Genomic DNA, 23,152 nt, shown 5'->3' with positions numbered 1-23,152 from the left:
CACCCCGCGAGGCTGGGCTGGTGCTGGGGACCCCCGTGGCTGGCTTGCCAGGGCAGCCTAGGTTGAGACCCATTGACCTGATGTGCGACGGCCATCATTCCACTTGCAGAAGCCTCCCTGTCTGGGACACTGAGGCCTTCGGCTCGTAACTGTCATTCTCGCGGTTGATGGGGTCTCCCGGAGGGAAGGTCCTCCCAGGGCCTAAGATCCTATGGTTGGTGTCCCTTCTCTGCTAAAAAGGCAGGGGAGGGTCACCTGTCATCAGCAGATAATAAATACCCCTCCGGCCTGTTGAACCTTAGCCAGAGGAAGGAACGTGCCTCAGGAGGGCCTGTCTCCCCAGCCTCCTGGGGCTTCCAAACGTCCCAGAACTGCTGCTTTCTACAGATAACGAGCCACCCAGCACAGGCCTTAGAACCTGGGCTGCTGGGCTCTTTGGGGAAGGAGGGGGAGACCCCAGAAGGGGGAAGAGTGGTCCAGCCTGGCCCTGAGCCGTCCTCGGGGTCCTTGTCCTTCCCAGGGGGCATTTGCTCTAGAGACACATTGGTGCTCTGCCCCCATTCTTTCCGTACCCCCACATCTCTGCCCCATCCTCTCTGCCCCATCTTCTCTGTACCCCATCCTCTCTGCACCCCCATTCTCTCTTCCCTCTCTGTTCTCCCTCTCCGCCTGAGCCCCAGCTGACCCCTCCCCCCAGGGTCCTCAGCACCACTCCCCCCCGCCCCCGCCCGCCGTGCACACTCGCATGAAGACTCCTGTGTGGGCAGGATGTGGGGCCGCCCCTAGGCCTGTCTCTCACGGCGCTCTGGCCCAGGTTCAGGCAGGAGCATCGGTCTTGCAACTCCAGATAAGGAACTTTTCTACTCCTCTGCCGGCCGGGATGGCATCCCGAACCTCCCAAGGGCTGTGTGGGGACAGGCCACCTCCTAAATCCCTGAACGGGCCGGGAGCCTTCGCTTTTTCCATAGGAAGGAACAATTTCCAGGGCAAAAGGCAGGACTGTCTGCTGAGTCTGGAAGCTTGAAGGGAGTGAGGGACAGAGACAGGTCGCTCCGGGAGGAGGCTGAGTGCTGAGGGAGCCCACGGGGAGGGTGTTTGTGTGCTTGTTTGTTTTGGCTTCTCGAAATGACCAGCAAAGGAGCAAAGTTAAACTGAGCGCGACGTGCTATTTCTGAGAACCCAGCAGGGGCCAGGCCAGCAGCAGCTCTCAGACCCGTCCTGCTCTATCCCAAATCTGGAGCATAGCTTCACTCCATCTGATTTCTTTATTTTATAGATAAGGAACTAGGTGAAGTTTTTGGCCAGAGTCACAGAGCTCGTCAGTTGTAGTGAGGACTTGAGTCTCGTCTGTGGGCCTCCAGACATAGGGGGTCTGCAGACATTCAAGGCTGCCCCTTCCCCCCCTCAGGGCAGGCTCTTCCCCAGCCTCCTGCGGCCTCCCTGCATTTCCGAGTACAGGCTGTGTACCCAAGCAGCAAGCAGAGGGGATGAAAAGCAAACCCACTCTCAAAAAGTACAATCCAGGAGCCAACTGGTCTCCTTGCCCCCAAGATCAAGACAAAGTTGCATTGAAGCCCAGGGCAAGGTCGGGTAGGGGTGGAGGGACTTAGGCCCCCTTGATCCCCCAGCAATCAGATTCTGCGTCCTGTACTCCCATCAGCCAGGCCCTGCTTAGCCCCTGCAGTGTTCTCCACTAAGGCAAAGAGGGGGCGCCTCCCCCCCTCTTCTCCCTCCCCCCAGCCTCAGTTCCTTCCCATTCCTTCCTCTCACTGTCTCTGGAGCTCGGAGCATTTTGTTGGATTGCATAGAGTCATTCCACTTCTCCCAGAACTTATCCTTCCACTCCCCAAACCATCGAAAGGCCACTTTATTTTGGAGGTGAACAAAACCCACCTTATGAGGCATGTGGCAGACTTTCTTCCTCACCTGTTCTGGTTAGGATACCCGAGACAAGCCATTTCAACAGAGACTTCACTGAACACCAGGGCTGCAAAAAAAGTAAACCAAGAAAATTCTAGGTGCAGGAGACCTGGGTCTTTGGTCCACAGTTCCTGGCCCACTTCTGCCTAAGAGGTGCCATCCTTCCTCCAGGAAACAGAAGCCTGTGCTCCACCCTTGACCCTTGCCATGTCAGGCTGCCCCCACCCAGGTGGCTGGTGGGGCTGCCTTGATGGCCACAGGAATGACCTTACCCTTCAGTTCATCCTCCCCTTTCATTCAGGGAGGAGCAATTAAAAAAGGAGGAGAAAAAGAGGGAGGGGAGAAGGGAGAGAGAAAGAGAGGAAGAAAGGGGGCAGAGGAGGAGAGACACTTCTTAAACTCTCAGTGACAGTGGCCTTGCACAGGCAGACAGCACAAACAAGGTGACTGAATGGGTCTTCCTCACGTCTCTACCTCTCTATCCAGCAGCTGCCTGGGAGCCAGGACCCATACGAACATTTTGGCCCCTCACCTGGCAGGACCCTTCCTCTGGGAAAGCTCTGCCCCAAGGGCACTGGGCTTCCTGGGAGGAAGAAAGATGTGATTGTTTCATGAGTAGACTGCCCTTGGGAGGAAGTTTTAAAGTCAAAATGATGCTAAATCTCCTCCAAGCCTCAGTCTCCCCAGTCCTCTAGTAAGGTTGTTGAGGAGGATCCATCCCTTACACCCACTCATCCATCCATCCATCCATCCATCCATCCCTCCATCCTCCCTTTTATCCATCTATCCAACCATCCATCCATCCATCCATCCATCCATCCATCCATCCATCCATCCGTTTGTCCATCCATCCCTCCCATCCATCTGCCCATCCATCCATCCATCCATCCATCCATCCATCATCCCTCCCATTCATCCATCCATCCATCCATCCATCCATCCATCCATCCATCCATACATCCATCCATCCATTTGTCCATCCATCCCTCCCATCCATCCATCCATCCATCCATCCATCTATATGTCAGTCCATCCATTCATCTATCCTTCCCTTCTATCTGTCCCTTCTGTCCATCCATCCATCCATCCACCCATCCACCCATCCATCCATCCATCTCATTTCCACAAACATTTTTGGAGTACCACTTCCGAGTCAAGCAGGCACTGTGCTGGACAGTGGGAAAACAGATGAATACAAGAGACTCTCTGCTTCACAAGTAATTCATGCTTCATTACATTCATGAAGGCCCAAGGGAATTGATTTATGGGTGGGGAGACAGAGTGATACTTAAGAGAGCCACAGACCTGGATGCAGACCCCAGCTCCCCTGCTTACTAGCTGAGCTCCCTGGGTGCATTTCTGATACTCTCTGAGCCTTAGCTTTCTTTTTAGTAGGGAGGAAATGTTACCACTTGTCTCATTTGTGGGGTGAACGTCAAGACCCACAGATGAGCTCATGGTTGTAAAGCACCGAGCAGGATGATGGGTGCGGTGCGCGGGGCGGTGGGGTGGGGGGGCTTGGGACGCTCTTTTCACCTCCCCCATGGGGTAAGATTGTCAGATAAAATGCAGAATTCCCAGTTAAATTTGAATTTCAGTTAAACAGAGTAAATTTTTAATATAAGTATGTCCCAAATATTGGGCATCCTATATGTTTCTTTGCTAAAGGTGGCAACTCTCCTGTGAAGTTGTGTGCTGCCCATTTGGAACTGCCAGCCTAGAGCCAGGAACACCTCCCAGCAGGCTCTGTAAGCCCAGGTGTCCCATGGGTGGTCCTGAACTTCTTGAGTCAACACTAACCTTTACCTTTTTAATGAACTTGAACTAAAGTATAACGATACGCACCCCGCCCAGAACTTTGTAGCTGGGAGTGGGTATAACACACGCACTCCACTGATTCAGTCCTTCAGCATGTCCATAATGAGACAGGTGAACAGAAGCGCAAAGAACGTGTCTTCTTGGTGCTTACATTTGGGGAAGGGGATGCAGACAAGAACCGTGTGGGTAAAGCACCAGCAGTCACACCTTGGAATAAATGCTCTGAGACAGAGAGTGAGGGGTGGGGTGTAGCCAGGTTGAGTTTAATTGATTCAGAGTCATGGCCTAGCCAAACCGCACACCTCATCCCCCACCAAATGCTCTGTCTGTCTGTCTGCTTCCTCCTTCCATTCCCCAGTCCCCACCCCACCTCCCTCAGGCCCTTCCGACTCCTCGGGCCCCAGAAATCTGCTCTCTCCTTTTTGGTCTCTGGAAAGCTGCTACGGCTTCTCTGAATTTCCCCCTGGAGCCCACTGAGGAACGCCTGGCTTCTTCGGGGAAGGCAAATCCAGTGATCACTGACGCCTAGCGGAGTCATGAACGTCTACCCGTATGGCTCCTTAATTCATATACAGATTTATTTAGAAGTGTGTATTTGCAAAGAGGAATATGTAGGGCTCTTGTCTCATACAAATTGCAGGATGTCCTTTCCATCTCCGCTGCCAGCGTTTCCCATTCCAGTTATTGGCGTTTGAACTTTTCCTATCAAGTGAGGTCACTAATGAGGGTAGGGGGAGTTGATGTCATCCGGGCAAGATGCTCTCATGGCCACAGGGACCTGCTCCCGAGGCTGCCACACACTCACATACAATGGGCGCACGTGTGGAAGAAGGAGCACTGGAGCAGGGGTGTGGGGAGGGGAGCCAGCTAAGCACAAATAGACCAGGTCTTGGCAGGGAGGGAGGGTCAAGGGACATTGGCCTTGGGGTCTGAAAGTGAGCTGTAAACAAGGTGCCTCCCTCCACCTCTGTCCTCTGTCTCCTAAATGGAACTGCCTTCCCAGTGTTCCCTGTACCCTGTGGGCTGCTTGCTCGAGAAGGCTGCAGTGGGGGGATCTCCCCTCCCCTCTCACACTGGCCTGGGGAGGGAGGTGTGGATCTGGAGGGGCTGCCCAAGTATAGACCGTGGGTTGTGAGACTCAGTCCTCCCTCCCCCTTGGAAATAGGACTATGGCAGCTCTCACGCAGAGAGGTGGGAGAGTAGAGAACGCATTGCTGCTTGGTGGTGGGGGGGGTAAGGTATTCTGGTATTGCCCCTGGCCCAGCCGAGGACTTAGCGAGCAAAGCATATGCACCCTCAGCCTCTAACTGGGGGCAGGAGTGTGGGGTGGAGACAAAGAACCGAGAAGGAGCAAAGGCTGAGCTAGGAGACCCGTCCGACGAGAGCCGAGGGCCAGACCAGCGCACATCGATTTGATTCAGAGCATCGAATACAAGATTAAAAATAAGGAACAGCCCCACCTTTGGGGAAAGTACGGTCTCCACAGCCACTGCCAGAACTTGGTGGCCCGGAAGGCTGGGCAGGGGCCTTTCCCAGGGACTTCAAGTCCAGGATCGTGAGGCCCGAGTTCAGCAATCACACATTCTTGCTTCGAGGGAGGACTGGGGGAGTGGGGACAAAGAGGGAAAAGTCCAGAAAGGGGCTCTGTTTCTGAAGGGCTTTCAGAAAGAGGCTCTCAGGAAGAACAAGACACTGAAATTCACGGTGGCCCTGTGTCATTTCTGTCAGGTGCCCTCCTGAAAGAGGGCATGGTGCTGAGCCATGTTTCCTAGGTGACCTTAGCAATAGGTTTGGACAGTAGGCCCCCCCACCCGACCCCAGTTTTCTAGCTCTGGGGGTTCCCATTTACTGAGTGTCTGATGCTGGGCCAGTAAGTAGGCAGCAGGTGGTTACAAGGTGGGAGCCGGTGTATGTTTCTTCGTACCTTTCCCCCCAAATCGTTTACTGTAGCTCGCAAGCACGCCCAAGACTTCAGGGTGGAAACATGTGAGGGAAGGCAGTGGGCCAAAGGGAAACCGAAGATATGGTGGGGCCCAGGGTGCGTTTAGTGCCGGGCATCGTGCTGGAAGGGCCCGGGCCCTTCACGCTGCTCTACCTGGGATCCACTACCAGTGGGAAATGGGTCCAGTTAGGGGTTGCATAGTGTCTGTGGGATCAAACAAGCCCTTGTTCTGCAGAAGGAGGGCCACCCCGAGAGCCATGAGACCTGTCTACAGGCAGAGGATGGAGATGCGCGCTCCCGGAAAATACCTTCAGGATTCCTCGGCCGCATCCATGTGGTGCTGGAGTGGCCCGTGCACTGGGCAGTAGGAGCAGGGGCGGTGCAGGCCCCCGGGGGCTCGGCCACGAGTCTCCGGCCACTCCCTCTCCTCCTCGTGCAGCTGGGTAGGCCAGGGGGGCTGGGGCTCCACCCGTGGTGGCGGGGGGCGGGGGTAGCTGAGTGTAGCTGAGCAAAGGATGAGGCTCCCAAGCCCTGGGAAGTAGAAATCAGGCAGCCTGCGCCTTCCTCTCCCGGGTGCCCGCTTCTCCTTCAGGGCTCCTCGCCTCCCATCTGTGTCTGCTTGGCTCCCACATACTTTGGTTTATGTGTGTTTTCGGCTTGCCACAGCTTTCGGGCTGTTCTGAGGAATGTCCACCTTCCGTTCCTGCCACCAACCACGTCAGTGTCTCCGTTCTCTGTTCCAAACACCCATGAAAAATATCCAGTTTGTCCCATTTATCTTTTTCAGCGAGGCCACTCGGCCCCCTTCAGCCAACAGATGGGTGCCTTTGGAGCAGGAGCTGCCCTGGGGTGATCCCTTGAGGTTTGGGGCGGACAGCACCCATGGTGCCCCCCGCACCCCTGGCAGGGCTGGGGAGGGCGCACCCCCCTCCGCCGGGGCCGGGGATGCAGCAGGCGCTTGGAAACCTGTCTGCTACACAAGGCGTGTGCCTCCAGGGGCTGTGCGCCCTGCACTAACCCGCATTTGTTTTGGCATTTCCAGGGCAAGTGTGGACTCCCTGCTGCCCCCCGGCCAGAGCTCCCCCTGATCCGCACAATGGGACTGTGAAGGCAGACACTTCTGGGGGCGCCGGAGCAGCTTGCACGCCGGATGATGGGTGACGACAGACTCTCTGAACACCGCAAGCCCATGGAATTTCTCAGCCTCTACTTGGGAGACAACCAGCAGCCTGGCCCAGGAGCGCACCTGACGGAAACGTGCAGCCTTCCCGACCCTCCCGAACCTCATGGGGAACACAGCTGGGCCTCGGAGGCTCCTGAGTCCATGAGGGCAGATGCTCCCGCCAGGGCCTCCGGCATGGAGCCCCTGCACCTGGGGAGTCGCTCTTCCCTGGGGGAGCCCGGGCACAAAGCAGCACCCCCCGGCTCACCCAGGAACAGCCGTCCGCTGGGGAGCCCGAGGCAGAGCCAGAGCACGTCCACGCAGGTGGTGTTCTGGGCAGGCATCCTGCAGGCCCAGATGTGTGTCCTGGACCTGGAGGAGGAGCTGGAGAAGACAGAGGGGCTCAGGGCCGAGCTGAGGTGCTGCCTCCCCGCGGCCCCTGTGGAGCTCCCCCCTTTCCCCTCCAGCCCCGCGGGCCCCCAGGGCTCAGGCCTCCACCCCAGCTCACTCGTGGAGGAGGCCCCGGGGGGAGACAACGGTGGCCCCGAGGGGGAGAACCAGAACTCCGCGTGGCCGAGGGAGAGAAGGACAGACTCCTCCCCGGAGTGGGGCGCTGAGGAGGAGAGCGTGTTCTTCGACAACCCCCTCTTTTTGGAGAGCCCTCGCTCGGGCACCAGTCCTTCCGGAGCTCGCTTTTCCGGGGAGTTCTCAGACTCCTGCATGGATGTGAGACCTGAGCCCCAGTGTCCCCAGACCCCGGCGCCTCTGCTCCCAGGAGGGGGAGTGCTGTGGGAACTGGACAGCGAGCCAGATTTGGGGGACGGCACTGCTGATGCCAGTGGACACAGCACGCCTCCATTCCCTGTGCCCACCTACAAACCTCACTCCTTCTCGTGGGCCGTGGTGGGGGAGGCCAGCAAGGGGACCCCTGAAGCACCTCCTGACTGGGGGGAGAGTGAGGTAAGCCGAGCCCCGGAGACCAACCCAAGGCGGTGCATAGGGACATGGAAGGAAGGACCTTTCTCTGTGGTCACTGCGCCCAGAACACTCTTTTTAGCTGCTAGGGCCTGTTGGAATTCTGAAGTAATACCGCAGAAAGGCAGGCCCAGTGTGGCCTTCGGAATTATAGGGCATTGTACGAATGCCATGACGTCAACAGAACTTGATGGCAACGAAGTCCTCAGATGTCTCCATCTCACCAGCTCCAGGGGGCTGTGTCTGGACACATTTGGAGAACAAACAGCTCCTCCAATTGCAGTGTGTTCCAGGCCATTCTTAGACTCTACCCCTCCCACCTCCAGGACGTTCCCAACCCTAACGGGGCAGCGTTCAGCCTGTGAGATGACCTCTGCCCCAGGCGGGGAGATATCTGTTTTAAGAGTCTTGTCTTTTCTCGAGAGATTGCAGCGTTTGGTTACTTTGAGTTCACCATCTTTCATTCCCACCCCTCCACCCCCCTGCCCAGGGTCGCTAGATCGGGCCTGCATGACAAGGGCAGAGGTCCTTGATAGCAACTAGGACAAGCTCTGGGGACAAGTGGCGTGAGATGGTAGGGAACAGAGTTTTCCCAGGGAGCCCTCTGCTCAAGAGATAAGGAAACTCGAGATGGCAGAGCGGAGCTGTAACTTTCTAATCTCTCCCAAAGAACAATGCAGAAGAGCTATTAACCAGAGCAGCTCTCCCACCTGACCCCACGATCACAGGAGCTGCTAGGAGTACTGTCGGAGACCCCCGACCCGAAGGCTGGCGGCTCCGGTGTGGGGCGCTGTGACTCTGTCCCGTGAGAGTGCATTCTCGAGACCTTGTTGCTCTAGGGTCCTTGGGGTCCTCAGGGGGAAGCCTGGGAGCCCCATTCTCACAGCAAGTGGCATTTGCTCCCATCCCAGTGCCTGGGCGCTGTCACCCTCCCTATAACACAGCCCGTCCTTGGGCTGGTACTGCAGACGACGGAGGGAGGAGGATGGGGGCACAGAAGACTAGAAGTCAGTGAGCATGGATGAGGGGCTCCGGAGGCCCTGCGAGGTGCGTTAAAGGCCCTAAGAACAGTTTCCCTCGGGTCAAACCTCTTGCCTCTCCTTCTTTCTAAGACTTCTCTGGGAGACAGTCTTGACCCCGCCCCACCTGCAGCATCCTGTGTGGACAAAGCGTTGGCCTGGGAAACAGGACAAGTCGGATCTGATCCCAGCTCCGCCACACATCCCGTGCAAACTTGGGCAAGTGGCTTCCCCTCTCTTGGCCTCCCCGTCCCCATCTGTATGGAGGAACGTGAGCCCCGGCAAGTCTCGATTCTGGGCGCGGGCACCAGCCCTCCTAGGATGCGGTCATCTCTCATCCAGGATTCCTCTTCTGAACTGAGGGTCTAGACTAGACTGGGGCTGTGCTGTCTGGATGGGAAGAGAGCAGGGAGGGAGGGCTCCTGGATACTCAAAGTCATTCTCCCCTCCCCCATTTCCCCTCTCAGTGCCTCCAGGGCTCATGGAGATCCTGTGCCTCTCTCAACAGGCCCTGCTCAGCCCGGAAGGCTGGCAGACAGAAGAGGGTCCTTCCTGGCCCCAGGTGCCTCTGATCTCCCTGGACCGAGGTGAGACCTGTTATGGGCTCTGGGCAATTGGGTGTGGGAGGCTTTGGATCTGGGTGGGGACAGAGATCTCCTTGGATCCGTAGATAGCATTAAGAAGTCCCATTGTATCGTGTTGAAGCCACGCCAGGGATGAAATCCTGCTTCTCCTTCTGTGACTTCATTCATGCAATGGGTTTGAAAACGCTCATTTCATAGAATTAATGAAGAAGTGTGCCGAAGACCCAGCATTTCTGATGCCCGGCTCTTAGTGGTTTAGGAAGTCCTGAACCCCTGGGGTTGCCCGGGGACTGGAGTCGTGGGAGCCCTCTGCCCATTGCCTCCTCATGTGGGAGGTCCCTGCCCGGAGGAGGGATAGAACGCTCTGCCCAGCTCCAGGGGGAGGAGCCCCAGGGAGGGAGCTCGTGGAGGTGGCCAAGCAGCCTGCTTTCCTGGCTCTGCCAGGCCCCTTGGCACTCAGCCTGCCTCGTGCCCCATGTCAGCTTCCCTCCACGCTCCTCCTCAGGTGACAGTGATGCCGAGTGTCCCCAGGAGTCTGCTCTGCGCACCTTGGCTCCTGGCCCTTGGGGGAGCCCAGCCTCATCGCCGGAGCCTAGCAGCCCCGAGTCTGAGAGCGGAGGCCCTGGCCCCAGGCCCAGCCCTGTGTCCTCCCAGGAAGGCAGCCCGCAGCCCCGGGGCCCCCACTGGGGCAGCAGTCTTCCCGAGTGGACCCTAGACGCTTCATGCCCTTCACTCTTGGAGACAGATGGGGCAGAGCCAAGTCTCCTGGAGAAAGAGGAGGCAGGAGAGACCCCACACCCAGGGAAGGAAGTAAAGAGTGAAGGCCCAGCCAGGACTCCAGAGGCTGGAGCCGTCCAGCCTGGCGCTCGCTTGACCTCTACAGAACGGTAAGTGTTAGACTAACCAGCTCTCTGATTCTAATTGTGGATGCATTTAAGAATACGCTGGTCTGGATGGAGCATGAGAAATGCCCACTGGGATTTAACATACCGACATCTGTTAAGCCAGCATTATAGGACTGCCAGCGGTTTTGAGCAATACTGGGGGGTTTGAAAGCACGAGAAACCAAACAGCAGACAGTTATACACATGGGGCAGGATCTGTGCCCGCTGAGGCAATGCCCCAAGAGCCCGGACACCAGGAGAGGAGGCGGGGAGGTGTTCGGAGGACCCGACCAGCGCCACGTGCCCAGAAAAACGGGAGTTGTGCTAAGCAGGGCAGGGAATGGGAAGGTCAGAGCTTGTGATGCGGGGATGACACGCTGCTTTCAACTTGAGGGGGTGTCTGGGAGAATCCCATCAGGGAGCCTTAGGCTGAGGGTGCTGGCTCAGGTCTCAGGGGAAGCCAGAACACCGAGGGGAAGACTGACTGGAACCAAGGGAGTGGATCTCGGAGCCCATAGCAGGATCGAATAATCCCAGAACTGTGGCCAGAGGCAGGAATAGGACCACTGGGAAACCAGCCTAGATGTCTGCCTGCCTCCGGAGGCTGCACGGGGCTGTCAGCGCTGGGGCCTCCACCCGGGAAAGGGGTTTTGTCCTCTGGCTGGCAGAGGAGGGGTCATCCTGAAGAGGCCAGGGGGAACCGGTGATGGTTTGGGGTGCGCTAACTGAAGGCCCGCCCCTCCCCCACCATCTCAGTGTCACTGGGTGATGGGGACAGAACCTCAGGCCCCCAAAACCAAGGCATCTCTCTCATGGATCTGGAAAACTCTGCTGCCTCTGGAGGTGCTGGGAGGCTTGGGAATCAGGGGAGTCTCAGGATCTGAGAAGAGAGGGCTCATCATAGCAAAACTAAAGTCAGTTCAACCCAAAATAAAAGTAAGTAAAGCCACCTGAAATGAGAACCATATGTTCATAGTAAATAATGAAAAAAGGCTCGATTGGGGCTTTTCTTGCTATGATGCTAAATATTACATAAATAAATAAGTTTAATCTTATTTTCAGCACAATATTGGATCAAATTTTCCTGGGCCGAGTTTGCTGGTCCAATGGGATGTCTCATTTGTGCTTGACTGTCACAGAGAGGTCACAGAGGTTATTTTTTTTTATCATATTTTATGTTTTCATTTGATTTTATTTCAATTAATTTAATTTTTAATTTTTTGGGGGGGAGGGGCCGAGAGAGACAGAGAGAGAGAATCCCAAGCAGGCCCCATGCCTCAATTAATTTAATAGCAACTGTATTGAGAAATAATTCGCATATCATACAATTCACCCATTTAAAGTACACAATCCCGTGACAGTTTATATTTGCATTTTTTCCCCCAGAAGTAACTCCCCATCTAGATATTATTTTAGTAACAACACTTATGCACAAGGTCATTTCTGTAAAAGCATTTGAGGGTTTGCTCAGCTGATTATCAAATGGTTCTCTTCAGATGCGACGAGTGTGTCATTTTTCTCCCCTCCAGTTGTCCCCTGGCCTCCCTCCTTCGGTTCCTTGTTTGTCAGTGGCTTTTCCTGCGGTTCCTGGAATCTTCTGGCCTCACTGACACGGACTTCATGAAGCCCTGTGTTTTTGGGGGGCGAGATTCGTAGTGTCACTTTTCAGTGGGGCTCGTTACGCTGGCCCCTCCGGGTGCCCGGGAGCCTCAGAGAGAAGTGAGCCGCGTAGACACGGCCCAGTCGGGGCAGAGATGGCCGTTCGTGTGAGGAGAGAGGCCTGTCGCGGGCAGCCTCATTTCATAAGGGGTCAGCTTATCCGTGCACATTTTCAGTCCTGCTGATGTTGCTCACCTGTACAGCTCCCTGCCGGTGGTCACTGGGGTACGGAATATTCCGATAAGGAGGGTCCCCCAGCCCCGGTTGTCGTGTTGCAGGGGAAAGGGGAGAGTCCGGCAGAGACTGGGCTTGGTGACTCCTGAGGTTCTGAGTGTCAGACGCTGGGTGTCCCCCGAGTGTGTTGGGGCGGCTTGGTCCCCTGTATGTTCATAATAAGAGCAGGTCACCACGTGGCACCTGAGGCGAGGGCTTGCTTTCCCACAGGCTGCCGGTGTGGGAAGGGAGAGGTTGGAAGCCACCTCTGTGACCCCCCCCCCCCCCGCCAGCTGTCGCCATGCCTGAGGCCCGGCTGGCTTCTTGTTCCTCCCTCAGCCTTGCACCTTGCTTGGCTTCAGCTCTAGGAGGGAAGCCTGGCGCTGGAGCCCGGAGGGAAAAGGAGGGAAGGGGGCAAGGAGGCATCACGAGCAGGGCAGGACGGGTGAGGGAGACAAGTGGCTGGTGGGGGTCGGGGGGATGAATACTATCCCTCCTGGGGAAGGATTAAATACCACTGGCATCTTCAAAGGGCTGCACCCGCCCCCTGAGGTGAACTAGGCTCAGAACATCCTCGTGGTTTACCTGAGATAGTGCTGGGTGCTAAATGTGGCTCCAGGCCTGCAAGGTACGCCACCTCTCTGGATCCTCCCGGTGCCCAGGTCAGGCCCGGCCAGGTCCCTGCTGAGGCCCTGGTCCAGCTGCTCCCCCCAGCACTGCAGCTCCCCTGCTGAGCACCCCTTCCATGACTGACCTGGAGGGACGCTTGACCCTGTCCACCCCATGTGGTAGTCTGAGGACACTGTTGGACCTTTGCAGGCCTCCCGAGAGCCCCATGCCCCAAGCGAAGTCCTCGGAGGAAGGCCAAAGGCCACAAACTGGAGACAAGCTGGCTAATGGTGTCAGCCCCGACAAGGTGGCCTGGAACTTGGCCTCTCGCCTCTATCACCTGGAAGGCTTCCGGAAGTCCGAGGTGGCTGCCTACCTGCAGAAGAAGTAAGGGGCTTAGAGCTTGAGCAAGGCTGCAGGTTGTCTCAGGAGAGGAGGAGCGGTCCACAGACTCCGTCCCCTGGCTGCCCCACCGCTCACCTTTATCCTGTTGTTCCTGTCCCAATCCGTCCCCTCCTACATCCGCTTGCCGTGTCTGCCCCTTCCTCTTAGTCCCACTTGTCACCCCTTCTCCACACTCTCGAGCCCTACCTAGAGCCACCAGACCTGGCCACTTGCCTCCCCCACCCAACGTCCACTCGGCAGTGGACGGGTGCCCGTGGCAGACCAGACCCTGGCTGCCCCCTCGCCCTCTCACCTTCTGGGGATGTGTGCAGGCCCTGGGGCCCCTCGGCACCTGCGGCCCAGCCCAGACCTGCCCGGTGTGGGCTTCATTCCTATTTCCTCTCCGCAGCAATGACTTCAGTAGGGCCGTGGCTGAGGAGTACTTGTCCTTCTTCCAGTTTGGAGGCCAGAGCCTGGACCGAGCCCTCCGGTAATGCCTGCAGGCCCACTCTGGGGACGAGGGATGGCGGGGAGGGGGTGGCCCCAGTGAGGCCCGAATCTGATCGGCCCCCAGCTCTGGAGCCTGCCCACTGCCTCAGCCTGGGCTCTGTCCTGGACTCTGGCCCTCCTTCTAGGGGCTTCCTCCAGGCCCTGGTGCTCAGCGGGGAGACTCAGGAGCGGGAGCGAATCCTCTACCAGTTCTCCAAACGCTTCCATTACTGCAATCCCGGGGCCTTCTCCTCCGCAGGTAGGGAGGGGAGGGCTGAGGCCAGGGCAGGGCACGCTGGGCTGCTGGGAGAAGGACCGCGTGGAAGTGTCCCCCAGGGTCTGCTCAGGCGCTCACTGGGAGTGTGTTTGGGGGGCTGTGGAGACCCAGAAGCATCTGGGGGTCATCCCACCCAGCATGGGCTGTGGAAAGGCAGGAGTCCTGGTTCCAACGAGCTTTCTCTCCACTCGCCTCCCTCTGGGGCAGATTCTGTTCACACCTTGACCTGTGCCATCATGCTTCTCAACACGGACCTGCACGGACAGGTGAGGGGGCAGGGAGCTTGAGGCCAGAGGCCTGGATGGGGTCATGGAAGGGCTCCGGGTGCAGTAGGTCTGGAGAACTGCAGAAGGTTCCAGAGTGGCGAACGGGGGGGGAGGGGGTTATCCTATGGGGGTGGGGAGTGTGTGCCCGCTGCTGCCCTACTTCTCTCAATGGCCACAGAACATTGGGAAGAGCATGAGTTGCCAGGAATTCATAACCAACCTGAACGGCCTGCAAGACGGCGGGAACTTCCCGAAGGAGCTGCTGAAGGTAAGGCACAGGGTGGGGCTGCTCCCTGGGCTTGTCATGCCGGGGCTCTCTCTGTAGCTCCTTGTCCCTGGGGGAGATGCTCAGCCTGGGCCTGGCTCTGCTGCAAGGTCCTCGGGAAGCCACAGCTTGTTTATGGAAGGTACTAGAGTGTGTGTCCTAGCCAGCAACAGCAGCAGCACTGTGGAATTTGTTGGCTTGTGCGAATTCGTAGGCCCCCTGCTTTGGACCTACTGAATTAGAATCTCTGGGGATCCCTTAAATGATCTCTGGAGTTTCCAGGTGATTCTGAGCCATGGGGAATCTGAGACGTACTGGGTTTTTGGCTCTCGGCGTGAAAAAGGGCAGACTTTTAAGTGGCAGTAAGTCTAAGACTTAGGAGCTGGATGTTCCAGGGTTTGAATTCTAGTCTTGGGCAGCCTGCCCCTTGGCCCGCTCTTGGAGTTCCTCTTGGGGTAGAAACCACGCTAAGTGTGGTGCCCACAATGAAATAAAGGTCGTCGGGGGCTTAGCACGGCCTGGAGGACACAGCAGGCTTTTTTTTTTAATTTTTTTTTTAATTTTTTAAAGATTTTATTTATTTATTCGACAGAGATAGAGACAGCCAGCGAGAGAGGGAACACAAGTAGGGGGAGTGGGAGAGGAAGAAGCAGGCTCCCAGCGGAAGAGCCCGATGTGGGGCTCGATCCCGTAACGCCGGGATCACGCCCTGAGCCGAAGGCAGACGCTTAACTGCTGTGCCACCCAGGCGCCCCAACAGCAGGCTTTTTTTAAACAGCGATGTACTGGTTCCTTTTGTCTATGTGGTGAACGTTTCTGGAACACTTGCTGTGTGCCTGGCGGCCTGCTAGGCATTGCCAGGGCTCCAAAGGCAAGCGAGATGCACAGACATGAATACTCTTCGTTAGATCATTTCAAAGTCCCAGTGCCTCGTTTACTCGTTCCTTCACCATCCGTCTGTAGCCCCTTGCTCTGTCAAATCCCTCTGGGCAGGAGGGTATTGGATGATTCATTTCCTTTTCAGGAGAACTAGCTCAGGCCTCCCTAAACTCAGGTAGGGACTAGGATTGCTTTGTCATCCTGTCTGCGCGTCTGGCCCGGTGCCTGGCACGCGGTGAGTGCTCCGTAAATGGTGGCACGCTTGTATGCGTGGGTGCACAGAGGCATGCGTGAGCTGCTTCCTGCTGGGGGTGGAAGAGGCAGCCTGCAGCTTGCCCCGGGCCTACCTCTGCCGGCACAGTTTGCGCCCCACGTGCCGCGGCTCCCTGCCCACTGTGTGCTTCTGTTCCAGGCCCTCTACTGGTCTATCCGAAGTGAGAAGCTTGAATGGGCCATGTAAGTGAGAGTGCCCCTTCCCTCCACTCCCCACCCCTCTCCCCAGTCTCTGGGCCTGTCCTCCCTATACCTGCCCATCTGAGAGTTGGAGGAGCCCGGGGTGGGGGGCCTGGACAATGCTCCCCTCTGAGTGGGGTCCAGCCGGAGACCAGGCCCTGGGCCTGTCTCAAAAAGGGTAGAGGAGCCCAGATAGCACCTGGAGAAGCCGGGGGCCATGGGGGGTGGGGATGATAGGAGTGGATAGGCTGGCTTTGAAGGACTCCTTCTGGGGGGTCTCGGGGTATGACTCCCCAGCTAGAGAGAGGGTGGAGGGTGCTGAGGCCGTGGGCACCTCCTGGTGGCCGTTGCCCCGTCAGTACTCCCAAGCTGATTCTCTGATGTCCAGGGACGAGGAAGATGCAGGCAGACCAGAGAAGGCCCAGGTGTCTCCCCCCACAGGCAAGATGAGCAACCCCTTCCTCCAGCTGGCCCAGAACCCCATGGCGCCCACCTACAAGCAGGGCATCCTGGCTCGGAAGATGCATCACGATGCGGATGGCAAGAAGAGTGAGTGTCTGCTGCCCCACTGCGTGTGGGGCTTGTGTCCGCCACCGAACCAAGTGTGCGTGTGCACGCGGGCGCGCACAGTGGCTCTGCACGGGCTGATGTGGGGGCCGGGGTGCAGACAGATGGCGCAGGTCAAGGACAGGTAGCCTGTGTTCCGTCCTTGATGGTGACCGTGTGCTGGGCACCGGGTAAGACGCCAGGGGGCAGGGGTGCAGAGACAAGACAGACCTAGGTCTCCCTGCTCCCAGGCCCCTCCCACCTGTGGTAAGGGGGAGGTTAGACGAGCACATCAGTGTCTGTGATGAAAGGTAGAAATGTCTGAGGGGTGTAGGGAGGGTGAGATCAAGTATGGGGGTGTGGAGGAGGGCTAGGTTTTGATTTGATTTGGAGGGTGAGATGTGGGGGACGGGGATGGGTGAGGCTTCTGGGAAATGATGGTATCTGAGCTGAACCTCGGGGGAAAAGAGGCCAGAGGGTAGTTCCCACAGACAAAGGAGCAGGCATAGTGTGCTGGGAACAGGGGGTATGTGACAGAGTAGCAGACACACAGAGGCTTTCGGACTGGGCAACGACAGGACCACATCCTGGATCCTGGATGGCTCGGACAGGGTGTGGCCGCCAGCCAGGGAACTAGCATTTGGCTGCAAGAGGCCACAGGGCCTGAGCAAGGCTGGGAGGTGACCCTGGGGAAGCCGGCCTTCTTCTGCAAGAGGACCTGAGCCCCTGTGCCTCTCTGGATGGGACCAGAAAGATGTCTAGTGGCACTGTGCTCATGGGTGGGAATATTTGGAGAGGGGACAGTGGGTGTGGACATCTGCTCTTGTTTGTGGCATCCGAGGACAATTGCCTGGGTGTGAGGCATGGCACCTGCTTGGTCGTGATTGTGTTTTGTGGTGTGGGTATGTTGCTGCGTGTTTACATGCACCTGCGGAGGGACTGAGCTGGCGGGGAGAGGGGACCGTGTGCGTCTGAGTCTGGCTGGGGTGCCATCACTGCCTTTCTGTTCTCCTGGGGCAGCGCCGTGGGGCAAGCGTGGCTGGAAGATGTTCCACACCTTGCTTCGGGGGATGGTCCTCTACTTCCTGAAGGTAGGAAGGGGGTGCACAGCCCTGACAGGCAGGGTGGGGAAGAGGGAAAGGCCCAGAATGGCTCGGAGGGTGGGCCACTGATGATCAGCTCTTTTCTGAGCCCCTGTGTCCCGTGGCAGGGAGAGGACCACTGCCCCCCTGAAGGGGAGAGTTTGGTGGGGCAGATGGTGGACGAGCCGGTGGGGGTGCACCACTCGCTGGCCACCCCGGCCACCCATTACACCAAGAAGCCCCACGTCTTCCAGCTGCGGACTGCCGACTGGCGCCTCTACCTCTTCCAGGCCCCGTAAGTCCCGGGGGGGACGGGGGAACAGCCAAGCAGCAAGGCCTTGGCTCTCCTCTCCCTGATCCCTTGCTCACCGCCTTCTGACGGCTGCTAGCTGGGGCCCTGGTGGGAACAGGAGAATGCTGCCGCTGACAGGGGTCCTAGGGCTGCACCTGCTCCCCTGACCCCGCCCACTCTGCCCCTGCAGCGGCCTCCTCCCTGGAAGCCCCAGGTCCAGCCTCCTACTTCTGAACCCAGGATTCCAGGAAGCCTCTAGCAATTTTTTTTTTTTTTTTGCATTTGATCCAGAATCTATTGCCTTCCTAGATTTTCCTCTTGGACGGATGATAAAAACCATGGCAGAGGTCGACCACCTCGACGGGTGGCCGGGCTTCTGGCTTTTTGAGGCGCTCGGTCCTGAGAGTCTGGAAGGCTGTGCAGACCACGGGAGGTTGTGGGGAGAGGGGCAGGACCGACTTTGTCACCTTGGGGACTGACGGCCCCCTCTGCCCTCAGCACTGCGAAGGAGATGAGCTCCTGGATCGCGCGCATCAACCTGGCCGCAGCCACGCACTCGGCGCCGCCCTTCCCCGCCGCGGTGGGCTCCCAACGCAGATTCGTCCGGCCCATCCTCCCGGTGGGCCCCGCCCAGAGCTCCCTGGTACGCGCCCCGGGAAGGGGCGGGTGCGGCCGGGAAGGGGGCTGCCAGGGACCCGGGGACAAAGTGGGAGATAGGAGAGCGGGGCTGCGCACCTGGTTTGGGAACCCGGAGGGGGGGTGCGCTGCGCACCTGGGCCCGGTAACGGGGGGGGGGGGGCGGGGTGAGCTTCTCACCTGGGCCCGGGAACAGAGGGAGTGTGGGTGGGCTGCGCACCTGGGTCCGGGAACGGAGAGGGGTTTGCGGTGGGCTATGCACCTGGGGCTGGGAACGGAGGGGGGTGCTGTGGGACAGCTTTCCCCCTCCGCCTCCCGCTCCCAGGAGGAGCAGCATCGATCCCACGAGAACTGCCTGGACGCTGCGTCCGACGACCTGCTGGATCTGCAGAGGAACTTACCGGAGCGGCGGGGCCGCAGCCGAGAGCTGGAGGAGTACCGTTTGAGGAAGGAGTACCTGGAGTATGAGGTCAGGCTCCGGAGTCTCCGCCCTCCCTGGTCTCTCCGGCCCCTCGGCTGGGCCCTCTGCCGCCCTCTCGCGGCCGCATGCGGCCTTGCAGCCTTCGTTCCCCGGGCCGCTTAGGGCGGCGGGAGACCCCTTGTGCGCCTCTGTAGGCACTCAGACCCCTTCACTTCTTGTCCTGGGGCCACCTAGCAGCTGCTTGTCTGGACACACTCACAGGGACGTTTTATCACTTTCTTTCACCTAAGAGTACACCGTATTTGGCTTTACCTAAATTGAAGGAAAAACTGTATTTTAGTTGAATTATTTCCCCAAGACCTACCTAGTACTAATAGGCAGTGTCATGGACGTTCTCTTACTTGCCTGTATTATCTTGCTTAGTTGTCTCACCGCTCTGGGGTAGGGACGATTATCCTCACTTTACAGATGAGGAAACAGGCAGGGACAGATGAAACAACTCGTCTAAACTTGGTGAGTTCACACTCTACTCCAGTCAGGGCCATGCCTCATTTAACTAAGGACCTTTTTCATCCCCTGATCGATGCCGCGTTGTTTTATCCCCTAGCTCCCCATCTTACCCCCCACCCCCTTATACCTTACGCCTCTGGTCAGTGCACACATTCTGCGACCCGAAGCAGGAGCGGTAGGTGAGGGGCGTATGAGAACAGAGAGGGTCAGAGCCATCCCGCGGCAGAGACCAGAGATGGGAGCGTCCGCGTCACCCCCAGGCTGTGTTCGCCGGGCCTCGCACTGCCCCCTCCCTGCCTTTGTGGCCCATCCCTTGGCTTGTGGGTGCACTGCTTCCCAGGGGCCCTGGGCTGCCAGGACCCAGCCCTGCCTGCAGAATTCTAGCCTCTCCCTGCCTATGACCAGCTGTAACCTGCAGCAAGCCCCTGGCCCTCCCTGGACCTCACTTCCCTCTCTATCAAGTGGAGACAGTGATTCCTGGGCCCCCCAACCACCTGGGGCTGGGATGAGGGTCGGGCGGGGTGGAGGGTGAGCGTGCACTTAATACACCGAAGGCTGCTGGTTACGGAGGCCTCCGGAATGTTCGGCAGATGAAGGGAGTAGGCACCCCGCTCTCCAGATGCCAATTGTTAAAATGCTGTTCAGACTCAATTAGGCTTCAGTACAGATGTGAGCCGTGTGTGTGCAGTGCCGCACAGATTAGGCCTAGTGGGTTATGGATCTTTTAGTGTCTCAGACGTAGCAAGTTCTGGAGACGTTAGTTACAGCGCTACGAGGTGGTGGCTGTTAGAACAGGGCTGGGCTGGTGACTGCACTGTCCGGGTCACTGCGGGGCTTGGGGATGTGGCTGCCGCGCTCTGCAAAGTCTGCTGGCTCCAGCTCAGCGCAGACGTTGGTGTTGGTCCAGCCCTCTTTCTGCAGCAGTCTTCACCACCAGACTTTGTACCTGTGGGAGCGGTCTGCCCCTCATGAGCCCCGCCCCCTCCTGCCCTGGAGCCGGGCTGGCGCTAAGGTGGCGGGGCCGTGTGTTGCAGAAAACCCGCTACGAGACCTACGTGCAGCTGTTGGTGGCCCGTCTGCACTGCCCCGCGGATGACCTGGACCTGTGGGAAGAGCAGCTGGGGAGGGAAGCCGGCGGCACTCAGGAGCCCAAGCCCAGCCTGAAGAAGTCCCACTCCAGCCCGTCCCTGCACCAGGAAGAGGCCCCCACCACGGCCAAGGTGAAGCGCAACATCTCAGAGCGCAGAACTTACCGGAAGATCATACCCAAGAGGAACCGCAATCAGCTCTAAAGCTGGCATCAGCCCCACGGACTCTGGCCCCATGTTTGGGGGGGACCTGAGAGGAGACCCCACGGAGAAGCTTTGTTTCAGTGGGTCCGTGTTGGGGGATGAGGCCCTCCCCTTTCCCGCTGAAGGACAACCCTGTTTCTGTGCAGTCCTCACTCCCCCGTTCACTGGAGCTTTCCTAATAGTGCTGTGCCCACCCCCCTGGCAGCCCCCAGCGGCCCCAGTCCCTGCTCACTCCCAAGGGAGGACACAGGTCAAGGGTTTGGCTGCACTCCCATGTCACCCTCACCCCTTCCACAATCCAGAGTGGCCACATTTCTTGGGCCTGGGGGCAGCTCAGGGCTCATTTGAGAATCAGAGTACCTGCGGGCCCTGAGCTTCCAGAAGGGAGGCTGGGGCAGCAGAAGCACATCTGGGCAGTCAAGCCAGGGGAGCCACAGCTCTGAGGATGGTCTTGCTCTGGGACTCAGGTGACATGCGGTGAGAGGTCCTGGGAGACCCCAGCCAGCCTCAGGTGACTGAGAGAGCAGGGTGGCTCGGCCCTGCCCCCTGACAGGTAGGCCTTGGGGCTGGGGGGGGGGGGGCTGCGAGGACAAACTCAGTGAGGCTGACCCTAGGGCCCTGGGCCTTTGTGTCCTTTCTCCCTATAGTCGTCCATGTGCCCGGGGCAGATGAGAGAGGCCCCACCTCACACACCCAATTGCTAATCATTAGAGCAGAGCCATTGGTGGTCAGTGAGGGCCATGGGGTTGGGCCTCCAGAGCTCTGTGGGGAGCCCTGGGAACAAGGGGCCTTTGTTTTCCCAGAGCAGGGAAGGAGGTCCTCCAGGTTCGGACTTGGGAGAGGCTGAGGGGCAAGAGGCCATGTTACATCCCCTGGAGGCTCTCTTGGGAGAGCTTGTCTGAGAGCTGTGAGGGCCAGGTAGAAGCCTGGCTCCTCCCGCACACCCCACCCCATAAAGTTGCATTCCCCAGGAGGGGCACCAGGGCCCCTTCCAGACCCACCCCCTCCCCGCCAGCGCTCAGGGGGCTTTGCTGCCCTTCCTGGGAAGTTCCCCTGTGCTGCCCTCTGGCTGCCTCCCAGCTGGTCTCTGGGGGAGGTTCCGGACACTCAGGGACCTGGTGCTCTGCCTGTGGGAAGGAGGCTGGCTTGGAGGGGCAGCCACCATTGTCTCTGTTCAGCCAAGTGTGCGAGTAGGCCGCCTGCCAAGAGGGGCCTCTGCTGCCTGTCTGCCGCCTGCTGGCTGACGCAAGGCCTCTCCAGCCTTCCCGCCAGGGCCCTGCCCCTCCCATCCGTGCCTGAAACCAGCCCTGGGGCCTGGAGCACCACCGAGTGGGGCTGGCCCTTGGGGACCACAAAGGGTGTCAGGCCAGGGCTCAGGGCTGGGCCAAGTACCCAGTGGGTGCACAATAAATGCAGGCCGGTGAAGAAGGAGGTGTGCACGGATGTGTGAGGAAGGGAGGGTCAGGCAGACCTGCGTGGCTGGAGCCACCCGCAGGATGCCAGGCTGGGTCTCCCCTCGCCCGGGCGCATCTGTGCCTACATGCGTCTGTATGTGCCTGCATAGGTCTGTGCATGTGTGTGGAACACGGTGCGTGCAGGCTGTCAGAGCCTCAGGGAACCTCTGAATCATTCATTCATCCACTCATTCATTCATTTCACAAATAGTATTGACCACTATTTATGGGCCAGTACGAGGGGATTCCAGAAATGACTGAAACATGTCTCTGGCCTCCAGGAGGTAACCATCCTGTTTTCTGGTTCCTTGCTGTCAGTAAAGAGGCACACTTTATCTCGTGGGGGGGGGGGGGGCCTGCTGAAGACACATTCCCACCCTTTGCTCAGGGATTTGGATTCAGGAGGTCTGGGTCGGGGGCATGGATATATATTTTTAAAGCGGCTTGCGTCACTGATGTGCAGTTAATAGGTGAAAACCTAGTATCAGGTGGATGTGACTTGCCCCTGGACCGACACAAGCTTGGCCTTGAGTGGGTTATTTGACCTCACTGAACGTGTATCCTTATTTCTAAAGCCAGAATAAAAGGCGGAGGTTTGTCTGCATTTGTGCATGTATGTGGCACTTCGATGCATCTTGGCTCATGTGTGGGACTGGCACCTCTCTTTCACCTGGGCACCCGAAGCCTTCAGAGACAGATCGGGGCTGCAGGGCCTCACCTGGCCAATGCAGCCTAGGCTTGGCTTGGCCCGGCCCAGAGGCCTGGGGAGGTGGAGACTGCGTCGTTAGGCTGCAGTTCTGAAATGTGACCACTGGGGGGCGGGCTTGCATTTTTCAAGCTCGTAGGGCTCAGGTGTCCCGCTGCAGAGCTCTCTTCCCAGAAGAGAAAGTTAGTCTGTTTCTCCCCATCCATCACCAGAACCTGGACCTTCCACTTCCTTAAACCCACAGTGGTCCAGGCCAGGACTCCCACCTTCTGGAGAAGTTAGCCATGCAAAGGGTTGCAACTCCGACATCTTCCTGTGGATGCAAAGGAAAAGGGTTTCTGGAGCCATATGGGGGCGCCTAGAGTTCCCCAAAGAATTGTCCCCACAAAAGTGAAAACTGAGTGAGCTCCCAGTC

The 23,152-nt window shown here is 58.2% G+C and overlaps 1 protein-coding gene across 6 annotated transcripts in view; it reads left to right on the top strand.

Moving 5' to 3' along the window:
• PSD4 (pleckstrin and Sec7 domain containing 4) overlaps positions 1–22,635 on the top strand; it is a 35,004-nt gene extending 12,369 nt beyond the window's left edge. For 3 of the 6 annotated variants that reach the window (XM_026480604.4, XM_048222777.2, XM_026480594.4), the window contains 16 exons: positions 6,723–7,802; positions 8,930–9,055; positions 9,345–9,423; positions 9,926–10,307; positions 12,996–13,172; positions 13,579–13,659; positions 13,805–13,917; positions 14,143–14,201; positions 14,380–14,469; positions 15,758–15,801; positions 16,187–16,347; positions 17,365–17,435; positions 17,555–17,721; positions 18,217–18,361; positions 18,680–18,823; positions 20,320–22,635. In XM_026480604.4, the coding sequence (XP_026336389.2) occupies positions 6,831–7,802; positions 8,930–9,055; positions 9,345–9,423; positions 9,926–10,307; positions 12,996–13,172; positions 13,579–13,659; positions 13,805–13,917; positions 14,143–14,201; positions 14,380–14,469; positions 15,758–15,801; positions 16,187–16,347; positions 17,365–17,435; positions 17,555–17,721; positions 18,217–18,361; positions 18,680–18,823; positions 20,320–20,577 (3,069 nt within the window). In that variant the 5' untranslated portion in view covers positions 6,723–6,830 and the 3' untranslated portion in view covers positions 20,578–22,635. Of the gene's footprint in view, positions 1–5,790; positions 6,124–6,722; positions 7,803–8,929; positions 9,056–9,344; positions 9,424–9,925; positions 10,308–12,995; positions 13,173–13,578; positions 13,660–13,804; positions 13,918–14,142; positions 14,202–14,379; positions 14,470–15,757; positions 15,802–16,186; positions 16,348–17,364; positions 17,436–17,554; positions 17,722–18,216; positions 18,362–18,679; positions 18,824–20,319 lie in introns of those variants that run through there. The other 3 variants (XM_048222778.2, XM_044391656.3, XM_044391650.3) reach the window with 3 other exon arrangements.
• Positions 22,636–23,152: the final 517 nt, after the last annotated feature.

The sequence above is a fragment of the Ursus arctos genome, unplaced genomic scaffold, assembly GCF_023065955.2.
Source record: "Ursus arctos isolate Adak ecotype North America unplaced genomic scaffold, UrsArc2.0 scaffold_8, whole genome shotgun sequence".
Taxonomy (NCBI): Eukaryota; Metazoa; Chordata; class Mammalia; order Carnivora; family Ursidae; genus Ursus; species Ursus arctos.
Note: the sequence above shows the minus strand (reverse complement) of the source record. Positions and strands in the feature narration are given on the sequence as shown.